General features: G+C 46.2%; 1 protein-coding gene across 2 annotated transcripts in view; it reads left to right on the forward strand.

Annotated features, from left to right (window-relative positions):
• The first annotated feature begins 3,580 nt into the window (after nt 1-3,580).
• The window catches only part of APCDD1 (APC down-regulated 1), a 32,633-nt gene continuing 19,315 nt past the window's right edge, over nt 3,581-16,898 (forward strand). The window contains exons 1-3 of one of the 2 annotated variants that reach the window (XM_052787788.1): nt 3,581-3,836; nt 12,974-13,157; nt 14,511-15,042. In XM_052787788.1, the coding sequence (XP_052643748.1) occupies nt 3,779-3,836; nt 12,974-13,157; nt 14,511-15,042 (774 nt within the window). In that variant the 5' untranslated portion in view covers nt 3,581-3,778. Of the gene's footprint in view, nt 3,837-12,897; nt 13,158-14,510; nt 15,043-16,898 lie in introns of those variants that run through there. The other variant, XM_052787787.1, reaches the window with a different exon arrangement.

Consider the following 16,898-nt stretch of genomic DNA (forward strand, 5'->3'; position numbering starts at 1 on the left):
GCTTAAACACCTTATTCTAAAAACATAAAAATAAGAGATGGAGTAACTGATAAAACCTGCTATACCCCATAAACTATAGCATTTTCAGTCCAAACTGAAAGAAGAAACAAACTGATTGCCATTTGTTTTACATCATAGAACAGTTTAACTTCCCCCTCAAACAGCTGAAGCCAAAATAAGAAGTCACATAGTCTGTGTTTCTATGTATCAGACAGGCTCCAGGCTCGTCTTGCGGATTCTAACTCAAGCTGGACATGTAGGAAAACTTCTCTCCAAATCTTCACTTATTTTGATGAATTTTGTCACAGGCAATTCACAAACAGAAATCTGACAGGTGCTTGATTCTTTGTGAATTAGTCACTCCACTCCTTTCTAATAAATCTTTACATCCCGCTCCTTTGACTTATTCAAGAGAACATACTGTCTTTTTCAAAAACATAATATAGCCATTAGCAAATCATAGTTGTGGCACTGCCAAAGCATTACCGAGTCCAGGAGTGCTGCCCCATCCCATTCTTCTCCACAGCATAAAGCGTCCCACAAGCTTGCTGCCTCCATTCTTTCCCATCCCCTCACTCTTTTACATATCCTTCACCACCAGATTGGCATTGGCGGCCAGCCAACCAGCCGGCACTTTAGCTAGACAAGTGCTATGCTGATGTGCCTAGATCTTTGAAGTGTCACACAACAAGTCCAACAAGTTAGTTTTCTTCCTATTTTAATACTTTTTGCAAGGGGCCCCAGCCACAAATTACATTTCCCATCAGTTTGGGTTTTTTTCCAAAAAGGCTCCTTACTGTGCAAACTTCTGCTGACGACTTCCTTTTTGAAATGCTTTCGCCCCTATGATATTTTTGAGAATACGGCCTAGAGGTGCCTTTGTAAATGATTTTACATTATACCTACATTAGTTATATACCCTGCCCCAGGAGCCCAAGTTCAGAAAGTCATGGTTGGGTTGCTTAATACAATTTCTAATGAGCACTGATGTGACATGCTGCTTCGATCAAAGTGCAAAAAGCTGTTATTTGTCACTGCTTCCCATTACAGCGCATTCTGAACAGGGACACAGTCATGAAACAAGTAGGACTGGGGATATCAAAAAACAAAATACTGTGCATCAGTCTGAAAAAATCCTTATCCTTATACATATCCTTAAAATAACACACAAAATAAAAAAGACGAGTAAAAGAAAAAGTACAGTCTGTGCTGTTTTTGGAAAGTTCTCCCGCGTCTGAACCCATTGGGTATTGATTTCATTTTATTTCACTACCACATCTGAAGCTGCACTGATAGTAAATCACAAGCGGAGCCTCATTTACCAAGTTGGCCAATGGAGCAGTAAAATCATTGCCCTTTCCTCTTATGAAAAGCTGTTAGCACTGCTGCCGTGGGGGGCTGTCACTTCCCAGGGGAGAAACCATGAGCTTCTGGGATAATTGACTTTGGGGATAAATTACTTTTTGCGGGTGATCCTCAGTCTCATCTTTTTGCAGATAATTATGTTGCTCAATCTGGGCACAGTTGCTTCTACAGAAAAAGCCTCTCCTTTTGGATGCTGCTGCTTTTATACAACCACACTTCACAACTGCTAGTCCTTCATTACTGCTCACGGTGATGCTGGCCTACCTTTTACACTCAGGTAAATAGCAGGTGACTTACGTTAAGAGCCTTCCTACACGCCATATTATCTGTATGCCCGCCAAACACGTGAGATGCTTTAAGCTGGCACTGCCCGTCATAATAACCTGGCACTCCTGGCCAACAACAGGGCAATCCGCTTTCCCACATGCGCTGCCTTTCACTTCTCCTTATGTCACCCCTTTGCACGCCTGGCATTATCTCACTGATCACCCTGGCAGGAACTTTTCTTAGGAGAGGTAACCATCACGCGCGGATCTGAAGTACATCATGGGTCCTCAAGACTCAGAAATACAGACGCTTGTACTGTATTTAAGCGAATGTTGTTGTTTTCCTTGCTCACTGGATCTGTTTCACTTACAGAACCTGCAGGTAACGAAAAACTACTTGGGTGTCTCTGCTGCTGTAGGATAGTTACAAGTGACAAAATCAGAATTTTGCCCTGGATTAGTCCTGAAAACAGCCAGGTGGATACACAAGGCTTCCCAAACAATTTTTCCAAATGTACTGTGTCTATGGCAAGAATCCCCTCCCTCCAAACACCCCTCTGTGGCAACTATAGGAATGGGTTGAAGATAAGTAAGCAACACTGGGTAAGGGTATTTTTACAGCCTTACCCAGCGTTACCTGCTGATGTTCACGGACGCCTGTTTCTTGAATGATGCTGCTCTTCTCTGCGCATCTCTCTCCAGGTCACTGAGAGGGTACCTGACCACTACAGGCTTGTACGGACCGCCACCAAGTGCTCTGGAAACCATCCTTTCTGGCTTGAAAAACATTTGTGTGGAGGCGCAAGCATAACCCTGAGAATCCAAGGCACCGGAGCTCTAATTGTGACTCACCACTTGTTTCTGTCTCAGTTTCCTCTCTATACGAGTGTGGAAGATTAAATTTATTCCTCCCGCTCAAAGGACTTGGAAGGAGTCATCATTGTCAGTATTTCTTTTTAAGCATGCAGCGTGTAAACGCTTTAGCTCAGTTAAGCTGTTCAAAACTCAGTTATGTTGGTCTTCTCAGAACTTCCTCCCATTTGTTACACATTCGCTGCTAGGAGGCCCTACAGCTGAGCCCATGAGTCCAAGTACAACCTAGAAAACATGATGTCCCTGTCCAGAGGACATTACAAACCAAAGCTTAAACACGGGAACTCCACGCGTGTTTGCATGACCAGGGCCTAAGACCAGGCTAAAAACCAAACCTAATCAACAACAGACACGGGGAAGAGGGTGCAGGAGGGCGCAGCACCAAAGGCGGCAACCTTGGCATCTATTTTTAGCTTTTAAAATGCCCGATTTACGTGGAAAGGTTTCTTTCCGAGGCGAGGGCGCACGCCAACCTTCGCCCCCCCGCCCCCGCCGACGGGCGCAGCGGCGAAGTCCCGCTCCCCGCCCCACCGGCGCGGGATCCGGGGGCCTCCCGCCCCTGCTCGGGGCGCTCCCCCCGCCGCCGAGGAAGGACCGACCACCCCCGCACGTCTCCCTGAGGCGTCCCCCAGCCCTCCGCGGGCACATCCCACCCGCCGCCCGCTCTCACAACCCGCCGGCTGCCTGCCGTCCCCCGCCCACCGCCCGCTGCCTCCCGCCCCCGCGCCCCGCGGAGGCGCCCGCCGGGCCCCGGCCGCCCCTTCCCTCCTCTTCCCTTCCCTTCCCCCGCCGGGCCCCGGCCGCCCCTTCCCTTCCCCCGTCGCCGGAGCGCTGCCCGCGCAGCGCGGCCGCCAGCCCAGCGGCGGGGCCGCCCCCTCCCCGCCCCGGGAGGAGTCCCCACCTCCCGACCCCTCCTCCTCCTCCTGCTGGAAGGGGAAATATGAAGCGGAGCCGCCGCCGCGCTCCGCCGAGACGGTGGGGGAAGCAGCGGCAGCGGCGGGGCGGGCGGCCTCGGGCAGCGAGCGGCGGCGGCGGCGGCGGAGCCGGAGCCCTGCCGGGGCGGCGGTGTGCGGGGCGGCAGCCCTGAGGAGCGGGAGCGGCGGCGGCGGCCCCCGGCCCCGGAGGGGAGCCCGGCGGCCCCCCCGGCCCCGCCAGCCGCCTGCCCCCCAGCGCCGGGCCGTGGGCTGCCCGCGGCGGCGCTGAGGCGCGGGCGGCGCGGCGGGAGGTGGCGGCCGGAGCGAAGGAGCGGGGAAGGGGCGCTGCCCGGCGGAGAGATGTCCGCTCCGTACGGCAGCCTGATGAAGTACCTGTTCCCAGCCCTGCTGCTGCACGGTGAGTCCGGCGCCGAGGCGGCCGCCTGGGGGTCTCCGCCCGCTGGGTGACTACTCGTGGCGCGCCCGGAAAGCCGGCGGGGTTGCGGGGGTGGGGCCGTAATCTCGCCGGTGGGGGCGGAGGGTCACGGGTGGGTGCGCTGGGCCGGGGTGGGGAGTCTGGCCGAGGAAGGGTCCCTGTGGATGGCGAAGCGGGCAGAGACCTTGTTCGCTCTGCCTGACACCCTTCCCCCCCCCCCCCCCCGGTTAGCGGCACCCCTTTGCATGCCGTGCGGGTGCGGCCGGTGTAGGTGAACGCGCGCAGGACGCGCCCCGCTCCGGAGCGGGGTCGGCGACCGTTCCCGCTGGGACGGGGCGCCTGGCCCGGGCAGCGCGCACGGGGACGCCTTGCTGGCCTCCGGGCGAAGGGCTGGCTCCGCCAAACCCCGGGCAGCTTGGCCAGGACGGCCCGCCGGACCCACCGTCCACCCGCGCGGGCGAAGAAGCGGGTCTTGCCGCGGCGGTGTTAGCCGGGAAGCCTTGGGCAGCGGCGGGTGCCGGCACCGGGTCTTGCACCCAGCTCAAAATGTTTTGCCGGGGAGCGCAGGGGTTCTGGGTGTCGTTACACGCAGTCCTGCTTCGGCACTCTCTCAGCTGAGCCGTGGACTGACGTTTCTCTGAAACCGCACCGTAGGCAAAATTTTAGCAAGAAAAGCCAGCGTATCTAAACTCAAACTTACGAGTTCAGCTTGTAAATCCGTATTTCGGCACTTCAACAGATGAGCCATCTTTCCAGAAAGCCAGTGCTCTTCAAGAGCAAGTTCTGAAAAGGAGGCTATTTAATGAGCTGCTTAGGTATGTCCAACATTTGGCAGCCAGATTTGAAAAATCTGGGCGCGATACTGTTCTGAAAGAGTGACTCAACCTACTCGGTTACAGCATCGTTTTGAAGAGTGTTCCTGTTTCTGAAGTACTTTGTAGCATCCAGCCTTCTTCAGTTAAATTTCTTGGGATCTCAAGCTTACTGGTAAAAAGAGAAATTTTTTTTAAACTGTTACGATGCAAGTGACCTACCTGGATTCAGTGTGAGATCTGTGAGCTGGGGTAAGGATTTCAGAGCTATTCCCGGGGTTGATTTTGTGGAGCAGGGACTTTCTCTCTCTGTGTTTGTACAAGTGCTAAGCACACAGATGGTATTTAATAAATAATACAAAGCATGGGTTTCTGACTGTGTATTTTGTTTTGAGAAAGAGCGAGCAGGAGACCCTGTTCCCCAGGAGGGGGTTTTATACCCTTCTCACAGCTCAGCTATGAAATCCAGAGAGTGTAGAGATGTGTTTAGCTGAGCCAGACCTGCCAGGATGCCAGAGGTGTTCTTTAAAACTCTGTGATCTGAGATGTAAAAGTCGAAATGGGAGGTTTTAAGTTAGAGGGTAAAGAGAGGAGGTGTAATTACAGGGTTGGACTCCTCGGCTCATCTGCTTGGAATTACAGAGCAGAGCTGAACCCTGGCTGGAGCAGGAAACAAATCGGGGCCAGTGATCAGATCAAAACAGCAGCTGCCAAAAGAGGATGAAGGAGGAAAATCATCCATTTCTTCTATCTGCAGTTATAGTTCACCATGTAACATAAAACTAAGTTCTTGTAGAAGGATACAGCTCAGAGCCTTGTGTATAAACACCTCCGTAATGTGGCAGTGCCCAGTTTGGATCTGAGCTTCAAGTGTTGGGAAACTACTGCCCTCTTACAAACCTGAAAATGACATCAGTGGCATATAACGCACTGAAATGTAGCCTGTCTAAACGTATTTACCTTTAACTTGGCCTAGAGCTTTTCCTTCTGTGCCACAGTCAATAGGCGCATCCTTCGGTCAGCAGCTAGCCCGGACTGGTAATATGTAAGAATAACCGGCAATCCCAGGGGATCGCAGTGTTAAGCCTCTTTATGGCACGTGATGTTTTCTTTTGCATTTCTATTGCAATGGTAATTTAAGGGTTAAAAGTCAGTGAGTGTGGGAGGGTGGTTGAGGATTTTTAGGGCTTAAAGCTTTATAAAATGTCCTATAAGGCTAAAGCTTCTGCTTTCATTACATTAAGAAATGCCTACTTTAATATCACTGAATTTTGGAAATTTGGAAAAAACTTGTCTTTGTTAATCAAGATAAAACCTGTACAGTGTCAAAAAAAAAAATTTAAAAAAAAAGGTTTGCAGCTGGAAGTTGTCCATTATCACTGTTTTCTTTGTTTAGACAAAAAGCCACAGAAGTTTCAGATATCAAATGCTAAGATCATTCAGCTCCAGAAAACCTGATTAATAAAAGCTATGTTCAAGTGGATTCAAAACAAATTTGGCTAATTTCTTTTGTAAATGTAAACTTTTTTTTTTACAAATACAGATGCTAAGAAGAAACTTTAGCATATTTCTGATTGTTACTATTAGAGTAATGAATTAGAAACTTGAAAACAATTTGTTGATAACATCATGGAAATAGTACTTGCTAATAAAGATGATGAAGACAAGACTGCTAGGATTTCAGAGCAAAACTGTTTATGCTTTTAAAAGTTCTCTAGCAATATTGCTTAAATTAGTTACATAGAAGTGGTTTATTTCAAAACCTGTTCAGGAAAATAATAAGTAAATGTATCAGAAGATGTAAACACCTGTATCCATAAAATAGAATAATACTGTGCTCTGTGCTAGAGGCATATGTGATCTGTTCTCTCGGTGAAATACTGCATTTGGAAATCTGGAAGACAATACAAAGAGAAAGAGGGGAAGACACACTGCTTAGTGTCAGATTTGTAGAGTTTGCAGGGAGAGTTAGGAGGTGCACTCAACGTTATTCACAATGTCATCAGTGTAAATTTGATTTCACTCATCTCTGCAGCTTGACTGTGGGCTAGCAGTGGCACAACGTAGGTGGTGTGAGCAGTAAGGACAGTTTCGGGGCTCTGTAGGAGGTAGGCTGACAGGTGATGAGGCCCCAAACTAGCCTTGACCACGCTGAAGGCCAGTATCTTCAGCTATTCTAGGCAAGGTTAGTATTTTATTACTGACATGACGCTTTAAGCAGGGCTGATAGAGGGTCGGGTTATACATAGTGAGCTTGTGTAGCATTCTCTTTACTTGGACACGAGTCCCATCGGCATCAGGGGCAGTTCCACCTGGGTAAGTCCTGGTGCTGAGGTGTGGGTGGAGGACAGGGCAGAGGTCTGTCCCTGACAGAGCGCAGGCGTTCCCTTCGAAGATGGCAAGACCAAACTACTGGCGATACTGAATTGCACTTGGGGCCCAGGGCTGCACCCGCTTGTGCCTGTGGCAGAGTCCCCACTGCCCTGAAGGGGGGGGCTTTAACCCTTCGTGGCTTCGTAAAGAAGCCCATGCTGCAGGCAGTGGTGTTTCACCTTGCACGGGTAGCAGCAGTCATCCCAATTAAGAGCCGAACTTCAGCTTAGCAGAGGTTATCGGCTGTGTAACCGCTTGGCGCTTGGTTCTCTGACCTCTTCCAAGACGGGGCATTGAGTAAGGACCGCACTGTAGGGTAACAGAGACCTCAGTCTCCCAGCTGGGCCTGTCTGCCTTGGAGGAGTTTCTTTTTAGCTGTCCCATCTCAACATGCTTTAGATCTCTCTTCCGAATCTGCCACACTGAAACATTCATTTCACGTCTCTTTGAAAGCTGTACCTGGACGCTCGGTATGCACAAGAAAGGCAACAGATACATGTGAAAGGAAATCACTGTCCTGTCTGCTTCCATGGCCATAAACCCCAGCTTTCCTTTTCCAACCTCTTTGTTTGTAGTAGCTAATTTAGGTCCCAATCCCGCGAGGACTCTTTGAAGTTTGAAGTGCAGGGAAAACACTGGTAAACACAGACAGCGGCTTGGTAACAGGACATTATATTCTCCATGGCAATTACGTAAGTTTGCGCTGTAGCTAAAAGGCTGTCATGGGCGTTATCTAACGCTATCCCACATCAAGGAAGAGCGTAATCCAAATGTCTATTTATTTAATTGTGCAGGGCAACTGCCCAGATAAGGAGAGCTATAAACTTAATCCAGCCAATTATTCTTTATCTGTTGTAAGGTTTTTCAGGTTTCAAACAAGTTCTAACTTGAAACGAGTTTGCTGCAGAAGTAAAGCGCAAATGTTAAAATGTTTCTATCAGAGATGAAGCCATCGCATATTTTGAATTTGTACTATCACTCGAGGTTGTTTTAATTCGTAATAAAATTGTGCTCTTCTGGAATTACTTTGCTATACATGAAAGAAAAAGTGAAGTGGTTCCTGCTGAGTGATCCCAATCTAAATCCAGGTTTGAATCCTACGTTCAGGTAACATTTATTCTCCCATTTAGCAAAAGGTGAACCTGCTGAACACCTAGTAGTAGCTTTGGGTCTAGTTTGAAGCGCTACCCTTGGACACATTTGAAGCCATGGTTTAGATTCTGGTAGAGGTGTTCATTAAACTGATTAAATCTAAACAGTTTTAAGATTACTTGTTTTATACTTTTGCAATCTGGCATAGCTGAGAACAGAATTTGGCCAGGGTGTTAGGGATGAATTAAATTATAAGAATTTGTGTTCAAGCACAACTCTACTTATCGTTATCTGTGTTGCAATTGTACATTATTTGCGTACTTTTTTTCAGGAAACTGAAACAATTTTTCTAGCAGCTTGCAGGTTTTTGCAGAAATGTTGGCGGAGAGCTTTGTCATAGCCATTTTTGAAATGTGTTTGGGTAACGGGCTGCCAGTAGATTGCCCTTTTTAAGATTTGTGTTTTACTCCCAGCTACGTGCGGAAAGCTTTGAAGAACTTGAAGGTAACCTACCTTCCCTTAACAATTATTTTTTATCTTGAATGGTTCTTCCCACATCAGATACAGGTTTATAGGTGAACCTGAGAGCCCGAAGTCTCTGTCTGGTGTGGTGCGTGCTCCTGTCCACATCTGGCTGGAGCGGCAGCTGTGCAGACCTTCACCTCCCCACTCGGGTGGATGTTGCATCTGCCCCTGTACAGCGTGATCCATGAGGGCCTGGGCAGGGATCCCCTGCTAGCTGTGGCACCTCTTATGCTATTTTCAATTAGTTTGATGCTAAAGCTGCGATCTACACTGCTAGGGCTTGATTACGAAAGAGAAGTTGGATATCAACTCATCAGAAAATGCATTTGTTTTGCTTTGTTTTTCTAGCTGGCATTTCTGATGCATTCTGGAATTTTCCTTTTCCTTTTGGACTTGCTTCTTTGTGTAAACAGCCACCATGGGGTGGGTGATACAATCTTACGACCTCTGGTCCTGGTGTGGTTAAAGTGAAAGCCAGCCAGAGGCTTTGCAGAATTAGCGCTGTTAGTCGCCTGCGAAGACTGCTTTTTGTTTGAAGTCTGTCACGCTTTTGAGTAATAACATGGTGGATTTTATTTTAAATTTTTTTTAACAAGTGGGTAAGATTCCTTCAGAACACACAAAAAATTAAAAATCGGTCAGTCAGAGAGAGTCTGAGATACTTATGTGGCGTGGCGTGGAGGTACTGAAACCTACAGCACTGTCTGTGCTGTAGACAATAGCAGACTTGGATCTCTTTGAATGAAAGTAGCGGCTCCAGCTATGTCGCAACTGCTTCTAGGCTCCAAAGCAGGCTTTAAAGAGCCATGAAATTATTTTCCCAGTTTCACAAAAGCACGTTTTAACCTTGAGCCTTCCAGCCATGTCCCATTTAATATGGCCGAATGGATCTTTTAAGATCAGTGACATCATCCCTGCCGGACCTCCGTTTTGTAGAAGACCTCGTGCACCGCCGGGGGGGAGCGGAGCGGGGGGATGCCGCGCTGCCTCGGGGGACCCGCTGCGAGGAAGAGCGCGGGAAGGCGGCATTCGGCTTACTGCCCTGCGTGGGCAGCGTGTCACCGGTCTGGGCGTTTGTCTTCGGGCCGTACAAGGAGGAGTTAGGGCTCCTTTGTATGGTAGCTGTATGTGCGGGTGTGTGTCAGTAAATACAAAAGCATTGCAATGTTTACTTGGTAAGGAAGAAGCCTGTGCTAAATTAAGTATTTCCTTGCCCCAGCAACAAGGTCCCATCACTGCCTTTTAATTCTGTACCATAATTCATATTTTGATATTCGCGTCCTATTTACGTAATGTTGCCTAGCACATGTGTGTTTTCTACATCCCTTGCGCTGTCGCTGCAGCCTTCCTTATGTTCTCATGCCTGTCTTGATTACCTAAACTTGTTCGTGCCCTCATTTGTCTCAGCTGGATGGATAGAGTCCCAGACAAATACCCTCTTTGCTGGCACATATCTCCCTTCCCTCCACTGCTCGTTACAGTTTATCATTAGCAAGTTGCAGACAGAACTACATACATGTGACAGGGAGAGCGGAGACCCAATTGCTTTTGAGCTGTAGCAAAGAAAAGACACTGTATAATACCACATAAAGTTTGACTCCTTTTCAAAAACCCCTTCGTTTCATTATTTCCTCCAGGGAATAATTGGGAATGTATAATGTGGTTACTGCATTCTCTCCTTTGAGATGTGCACATACAAGATGGTATCCTCCCACAGAAGGATTTTTGCTTGGAGAAATTAAATGCCCAAGTATGTTTAAACGAATAAATCATTCATTTTTAAGTGCGTCCGTATTCATGAATCATATGACATGAGCCTAGGCAGAATACAACTGCTTAAAAGCAAGTGGTATAATAAATATGCCTTGGAAATAGTCACTTGAACCATTTCAAAACCTCCTCTTGATGGCAGATTTCAAACGCTTAACAACTTCAAGTGGAAATGTAAATTTTCAAAGACTTTTTCAGTGCAAGGTAATTTGTCTGCAGGAGACATCCCAACAGCTATGTTTCTGTTGCAAGTTGGTACTGATGGCTACAGCCTCTACCAGGTACCTTGCAGGAGGTGTCACTTCTGACCCAAAAGATACTCTGAGCCCATGGACAGGAGCGCTCACTCCATTTCAGAATTGGATGCTGAAGTAATGTGGGCTTTTTGAGTGTGTGGAGACTTAGAGATGGAGAAGGGTGTTAGAAGGCAAGCTCTCACCAGCTGTGATTCGTAAGGACAAAAATAAATATACTAGTAAGTTCACCTGTACCTGGCTGCACTTGTTCTCCTGGTGGTGTGAAGGCATGTGAGACCCACCCCATACCCACAAGGTTTCAGATAAACCAAATAAGCCCAAGTTTTTGAGAGTGTTGAGTGCTGCTCCAGGTGCAATGGGCTGCAGACATGGCACAGTACGGAGCTGCTGTGCTGCCACATACATGAAGCATGGACCCTATCTGGTAAATCCTGCCTATCCAAAGACATAGTCAGCTCAAGCAGAGCATCACCCTGCCATGGCCCTACCATTTCTGAAGCGGCCGTACCGTTTCTGGCTGCAGAACGGGGGTTGTGTGACACTAATGTGAGTGACTCTGCTAAGCAATGTGGAAATACTGGAGAAGCCTTGACTTCCAGAAAGGGAGAAGTATTGACCCCCTGAAAATAGGCTCCTTTAAGGGCATCTCAGATGGTGTGCTCAAATATCAAAGCACCGCTAGTATTTATTACCTTTTAGAAAGTAAGGCTGTAAATTCTCCTTCACATCGAAGAATTGTTTGTAACCTGCAACAAAGCTGCCAGATTTTCCAGTAAAGGCTTTGTGAGGTTGTATTCACTGATCTCATTAAATCTTGGGATCATTCAGTGGTGAGCCCTGTTTACATTCAGGTATTTATTGTATTCTTTCTGATCAGTTCTTTACCCTGCCTACTGCATAAGTCCTTGCCTTTGTTTAGCTTAGGAATTGCTATTTTTAAATGGTTGACATGTATTTATATTTTTAGCAATGCCATTTTCCTACATGTTACCCAAATTTCTTCTGGAAGATCTAAGACCTAGCCAGCATAATGAATCACTGACACTGTTTTCTTTCTCGTGATAGGGAAGTGCAAAGGTTTGAAACTGTCTTCCTAAAAACAAGTAATACCGATTTTCTTGTAATTTCTGTAGCGATGCTGTGTGCTGCCCAAGCATGTGCCTGAGTGTTAGATGGGGCCTGGGAAATAAAGCATAGGATCTTGTGTTGGGCGGCTTGGTGTGGTGTAGGGTTGCAGTGTTGGGTGATCCCCAACAGCCCATTCCTGAGCCACATCAGCCAAGAGAGCACCAGAAGAGATGGGGGTGAATCCCAGACCCTGCCCCTGGGAGCATGTGTTAGCGAGACATCCCTCTCCTGAGACGGCCGCCCCGACTTCCCAGGCACACAACCAGCCCCTCCACCCCACCCCATATTTGTTTAATAGCCTGCTGGTTCTTAAATTCCTTCTGGCAAAGTAATACAGTTTCCAACCCATTATGTAAGGTTCATGTTTGTCACCTCTTAACCTCTAGATGTGTGTTTTTCTTTTGATCCATGTTTTCCAACATATCTAAGAGCAGGCTGTGCCTAAAAGGGTAAAGACGCATGCCTTGTGAAGCTACATATTCATTTTGTTCAATTAATATTGTGTAGAGACTGCGCTGGTTGGGTTTGTATGTATACATTACTAGAAACCAAAATTACTGTGTGCTGGAGATAAAATTAGCTTTTGAAATTCCTTTTCTCCTTTAAAATAAAAATAGCAGAATCTGCCTTTAATTGACCACCTCAGTCATCACAGAGGCTTCCTGTGTGCAGAGGCTTTGCTTTTAATATCTGTTTTCTCTTGGCTTTAAAGAGTAGTCTTTATTTGCAAGTTTATTATAGAAGCGTTCAAATTAGAGGTGGGCTGAAACCACAAAGTTTGTGTCCGGATCTGGATGCAACTTTCTAAAAGTTTCAAGGTCCAAGTTTTTGATTGTCCTGACCAGAGATTACAGAGGTGTCTATAAAATTCAGGTTCAGAGCCCCATCTCCTGAGTGTGGAAACGCAACACTTCGGTTCAAGCCCTTTTCCCCAATGTATTTCGTAAAGCAAATTTATTTAGTGGATTATTAGTGGGCTGACAGAGAGGAAGAGCTTCCCATTTTTTGTTTTCCAGATGAGAAAAGAAATGTAAACAGTACTTTCCCAGACACATAACAATGTGATCAAGTGTCGTTCAACACAAGATGTTCATGACCTCCTTTATTGTGCTGAAGCCCTTCTCAGCAGGATCTCATGATAATTTACACTTTTCTATCACAGGGCTGGGAGAAGGTTCTGCTCTTCTTCACCCGGACAGCAGGTCCCACCCTCGGTCCTTGGAGAAGAGTGCCTGGAGGGCCTTTAAGGAGTCACAGTGTCATCATATGCTGAAACACCTTCACAATGGAGCCCGGATCACTGTGCAGATGCCTCCTAATATTGAGGGACACTGGGTCTCTACTGGGTAAGAAAAGATAAAACAAGATGCTTGAGTGATATATGTGGAAGAGAAGAGGGGAAGGAAGCAGAGAGGGAAGGATGAATATTCCCACTTTAAGCAGCAGGGAAGTATTTTCTTTAATATGGTGATGCTCGAAATTCCAGATGCTTTCTATATGTTTATGCATAAAAGGGGAAGGAGCAGCGTTATGTACATGAGAATAGCATGCTATAAAGCTGTCTTGATGAATCAATTATAGTCTGGGTTTTAAACAGCATGCTGTGAAATATCTTTAAATCTCTCTGAATAGGAAGGAGCCCAACAAGTTGCCAAAATGGATGCTTATTCAAACGTAATATTGTACTATCTTTGACTACGTGGATTAGATCCATTGAATGGGTCCTTGTTTTCAGAGAATGTGTCTAGCACAGGTTTTATTAGCAAAGGAATTAAGAAGCTGTATTTCACCAGTTCTATTACCCTCTATACATGATAACTTGTAATTCAGAGAGCTGTTTTGCTTTCTGTGTCTCAGCAGGCAATATTCACATGCTTATTTGAAGTGACTTGTAGTAGGAAAGACTGGGGTTTTTTAACGGAAAGGAGTATATTTATGTTAAGCAGCGTGGATGTGACAAGGGGGACAAGTTTGAAGGCACGAAATGACTTCCTACAGGAAGTGGAATTTAACTGCCATTTACACTTTCAGAAAAAAAGCCCCAACAACAAACACCACCCACCCCCCCAAAACCTGAATATTGCATGGTCCAAATTCAAGCCAAATAGAAGTTTTGCATTAATGGTCAGAAGTTTGCATTAAATGCCACCCCTGTTGAAAGTGTGTGGAAAAGCTGAGGACACGATCCTGCACGTCCTCTGCAGACCAGAGCTGGTGGAGCTCTGCTAAGAAGCTTCTACAGCAGCATAGAAGCCAGTTCTTTGCACTGTTCTGTGGACGTTTGGCATTTCACTTTCTGATGTTATCAGTCCTTTTGCTAAATCTACCATGCAAAAGAGAAGAATAGATGTTTAATAAGCTGCTACTTTTTTCAGAGAAGAATTGAGTCACATGGTGGTCCCTAGACAAAAAGAAAAAGCAAAACATGGCTCGAAGTATTTAAACCTGCAAAGATAAAGCCCTTAGATATGATCACCATGAAGCAGTATATTAATAACAGCATTAACAGCAGAGGAAATTGTTGGTTAATTGGCAGGCCACAGATGCCTAGTTCCTATTTCCTCCCATTCATGCCAGAGGGACATTAGCACCCAAGTGTCTCTGTGGACCCATGTGGGTTTGCTCAGTCTTATTACCTGCAGTGCAAGGTGTGCCACCTTGCTAAAATTTTGTTTCCATCGCTTTCTGTCTTCCCACAGCTGCGAAGTTAGAGCAGGCCCAGAGTTCATCACAAGATCTTACAGGTTCTACCACAATAATACATTTAAGGCCTATCAGTTTTATTACGGTGGCAATCGCTGCACAAACCCTATCTACACCTTAGTTATACGTGGCAAAATACGTCTCCGCCAAGCATCCTGGATCATCCGAGGGGGTACTGAAGCTGATTATCAACTACGCAACATACAGATCATATGCCATAACGAAGCAGTAGCCAAAAAATTAAGTGAGTTGGTGAACCATACGTGTCCTGGATTTATACCAGAAGATAGTCCCTGGGAGCAGGATGTCAGCTACGATTTGCTGAGAGAAGAGAACGGCCGTGAATGCACCAAAGCTCTGAATTTTGCCATGCACGAACTCCAGCTGATCCGTGTGGAGAAGCAGTACCTGCACCACAATTTAGACCACCTTGTGGAGGAGCTGTTTCTTGGAGACATTCATACTGACGCTACTCAGAGGAGGTACTATCGGCCATCTAGTTACCAACCTCCTCTTCAAAATGCCAAGGTATGTGCATGTGTGTATGTGCCCTCTTTTCAAGATACTAGTGACAAAGCCCACGCTGTTCAGCTCTTTTGAGTCAGTGCACTAGTGTAACCTAAAATGCAGATGTGCTTCTAAAATAAGAGGTCTGTTGCAGCCTGATAGATGATGCAGCCAATTAACAAAAGGTCACAGAACGTATTTTGTGAGAATAGTAACTTCGCTGTGCTTTATGTGACTGCATCAAATATGCAGAAGTAGTTTGATGAGCTAAGGTCTGTAAAGGCCACCCTGAAGACAGAATCAAAGACTTGTATGCAGAGGTGGGAAGGGCTGGCTGGGACCAGGGCTGTAGGCTAGCAGCTGAGAAGAAAGTTTCATACAAGACTGAGAAAGGAGAAGAGAAACAGGCATCAGTGGATGCTTGTATAGCTGCAGGAATGCCAGGGAGAGAGGAAGTCGAATTGTATCAGCATGTGGAAGTTGGGTGATCCATAACCTGAAGAGAAAAAGAGGAAATTGGAAGGCAGACACATGAAAGGGACAGCATGAAGGGGAAAAAAAACTGATGGGCTGTGCAGGTTGTGGATCCAGATGCAGGCACGCGCATTAATGAAATGAAAAACAGGTGAATTTTGAATGGGGCTCTAATTCCATTTGGTAATTCAGTTTTCCAAGGGGCCTCAAAGTGCCCTCAGGTTCATTGGGAACTGATCAAACCGTAGTAAGCTAAATAAAAATCAAACGGGAAGAGTAGACACTGATGGCCTGTAGCAGGAGGACTGTCTATAGATCTTTCCTGGTGACATTTCAAAGGCAGGCGGCGATTGGAACCACATTGCCAGGTGCCACTGCCGTCGGTGTGCTCCAGCTGGGCGCTGCCACGGCATCACTTCCAGCTAATGGGTTATTACCATTTTTAATCGTCTTGTCACAGCCGATCCAAAAATCAGCGACAGCTTGTCAGCAATAGCAGGAAACACAACAGGGGAGGGGAGAGTTTTGATGACAAAGCCTTGGCTTTCCCTTCCATTCAAAACGTCTGCCCTGGGTTGCATCTGCCTCCTGTGAACATCAAATTTCAATAGTTCAGGACCTTACGTGATCTGCCTTTAATCGTTTTAATAGCCTGGCCTAGGGATAATTTTAATCCACAGTCAACCGTGTCTCTGTATGAAAGCTGCTGTCATTTCTGTCATTCTTATGCTCTCTTCAAGTGACCAAGGACAAATTTGTGTTTTCTTTTTAAACATATCTTCCCAAAATGGAGAGCTTCAGCAGCAGCAGATGAACCATACATGTTCCTCATCAAAATTCTGCTTTTCTTTAATTAATTCAAACAAGAACATTGACTTTCCCTTTGCTTGTTTGGGAGTAAGCGTTCTTTCCTAAATCTCTTCCTTGCAGGTATCTGTAGGTACAAATTATCTGACACCAGCTATATGTTGTATCTGTTCTAGAAAAATATTGTAGATCTTTTTCTGACCACATGAAACAGAGACAAAATCTTGATTTAATTCACCCTAGCTGATTATTTTTTTCTGGTCAAATCTAGTTGTCTTATGGGCTGATAGATAACATAGTAAATGTTTACACTTCTACCTTGTAGTAATTTCATTACAGTCAGAATGATCAGGTGTACTATCAACCAGCTTTATAAAAATAAGACTTTTGTCCAGGTCTGCTGTAATTTTAAGGACACACTGATAATGATTTTCCTGCCTGTCTCTTCTGCTACTATAGCATCACTTTTTCCCACTAAAATATAATGCCTCTAAAATATAATGCTCAAATTTAAAGGATCAAGTCTTGCCTCAGAGGTCTCTTTCTTGAGCCAGGTTAGCTAAATAAACTGTGAGAGCACTGCAGCTCTGCTTTAT

The sequence above is a fragment of the Harpia harpyja genome, chromosome 5, assembly GCF_026419915.1.
Source record: "Harpia harpyja isolate bHarHar1 chromosome 5, bHarHar1 primary haplotype, whole genome shotgun sequence".
NCBI lineage: Eukaryota > Metazoa > Chordata > Aves > Accipitriformes > Accipitridae > Harpia > Harpia harpyja.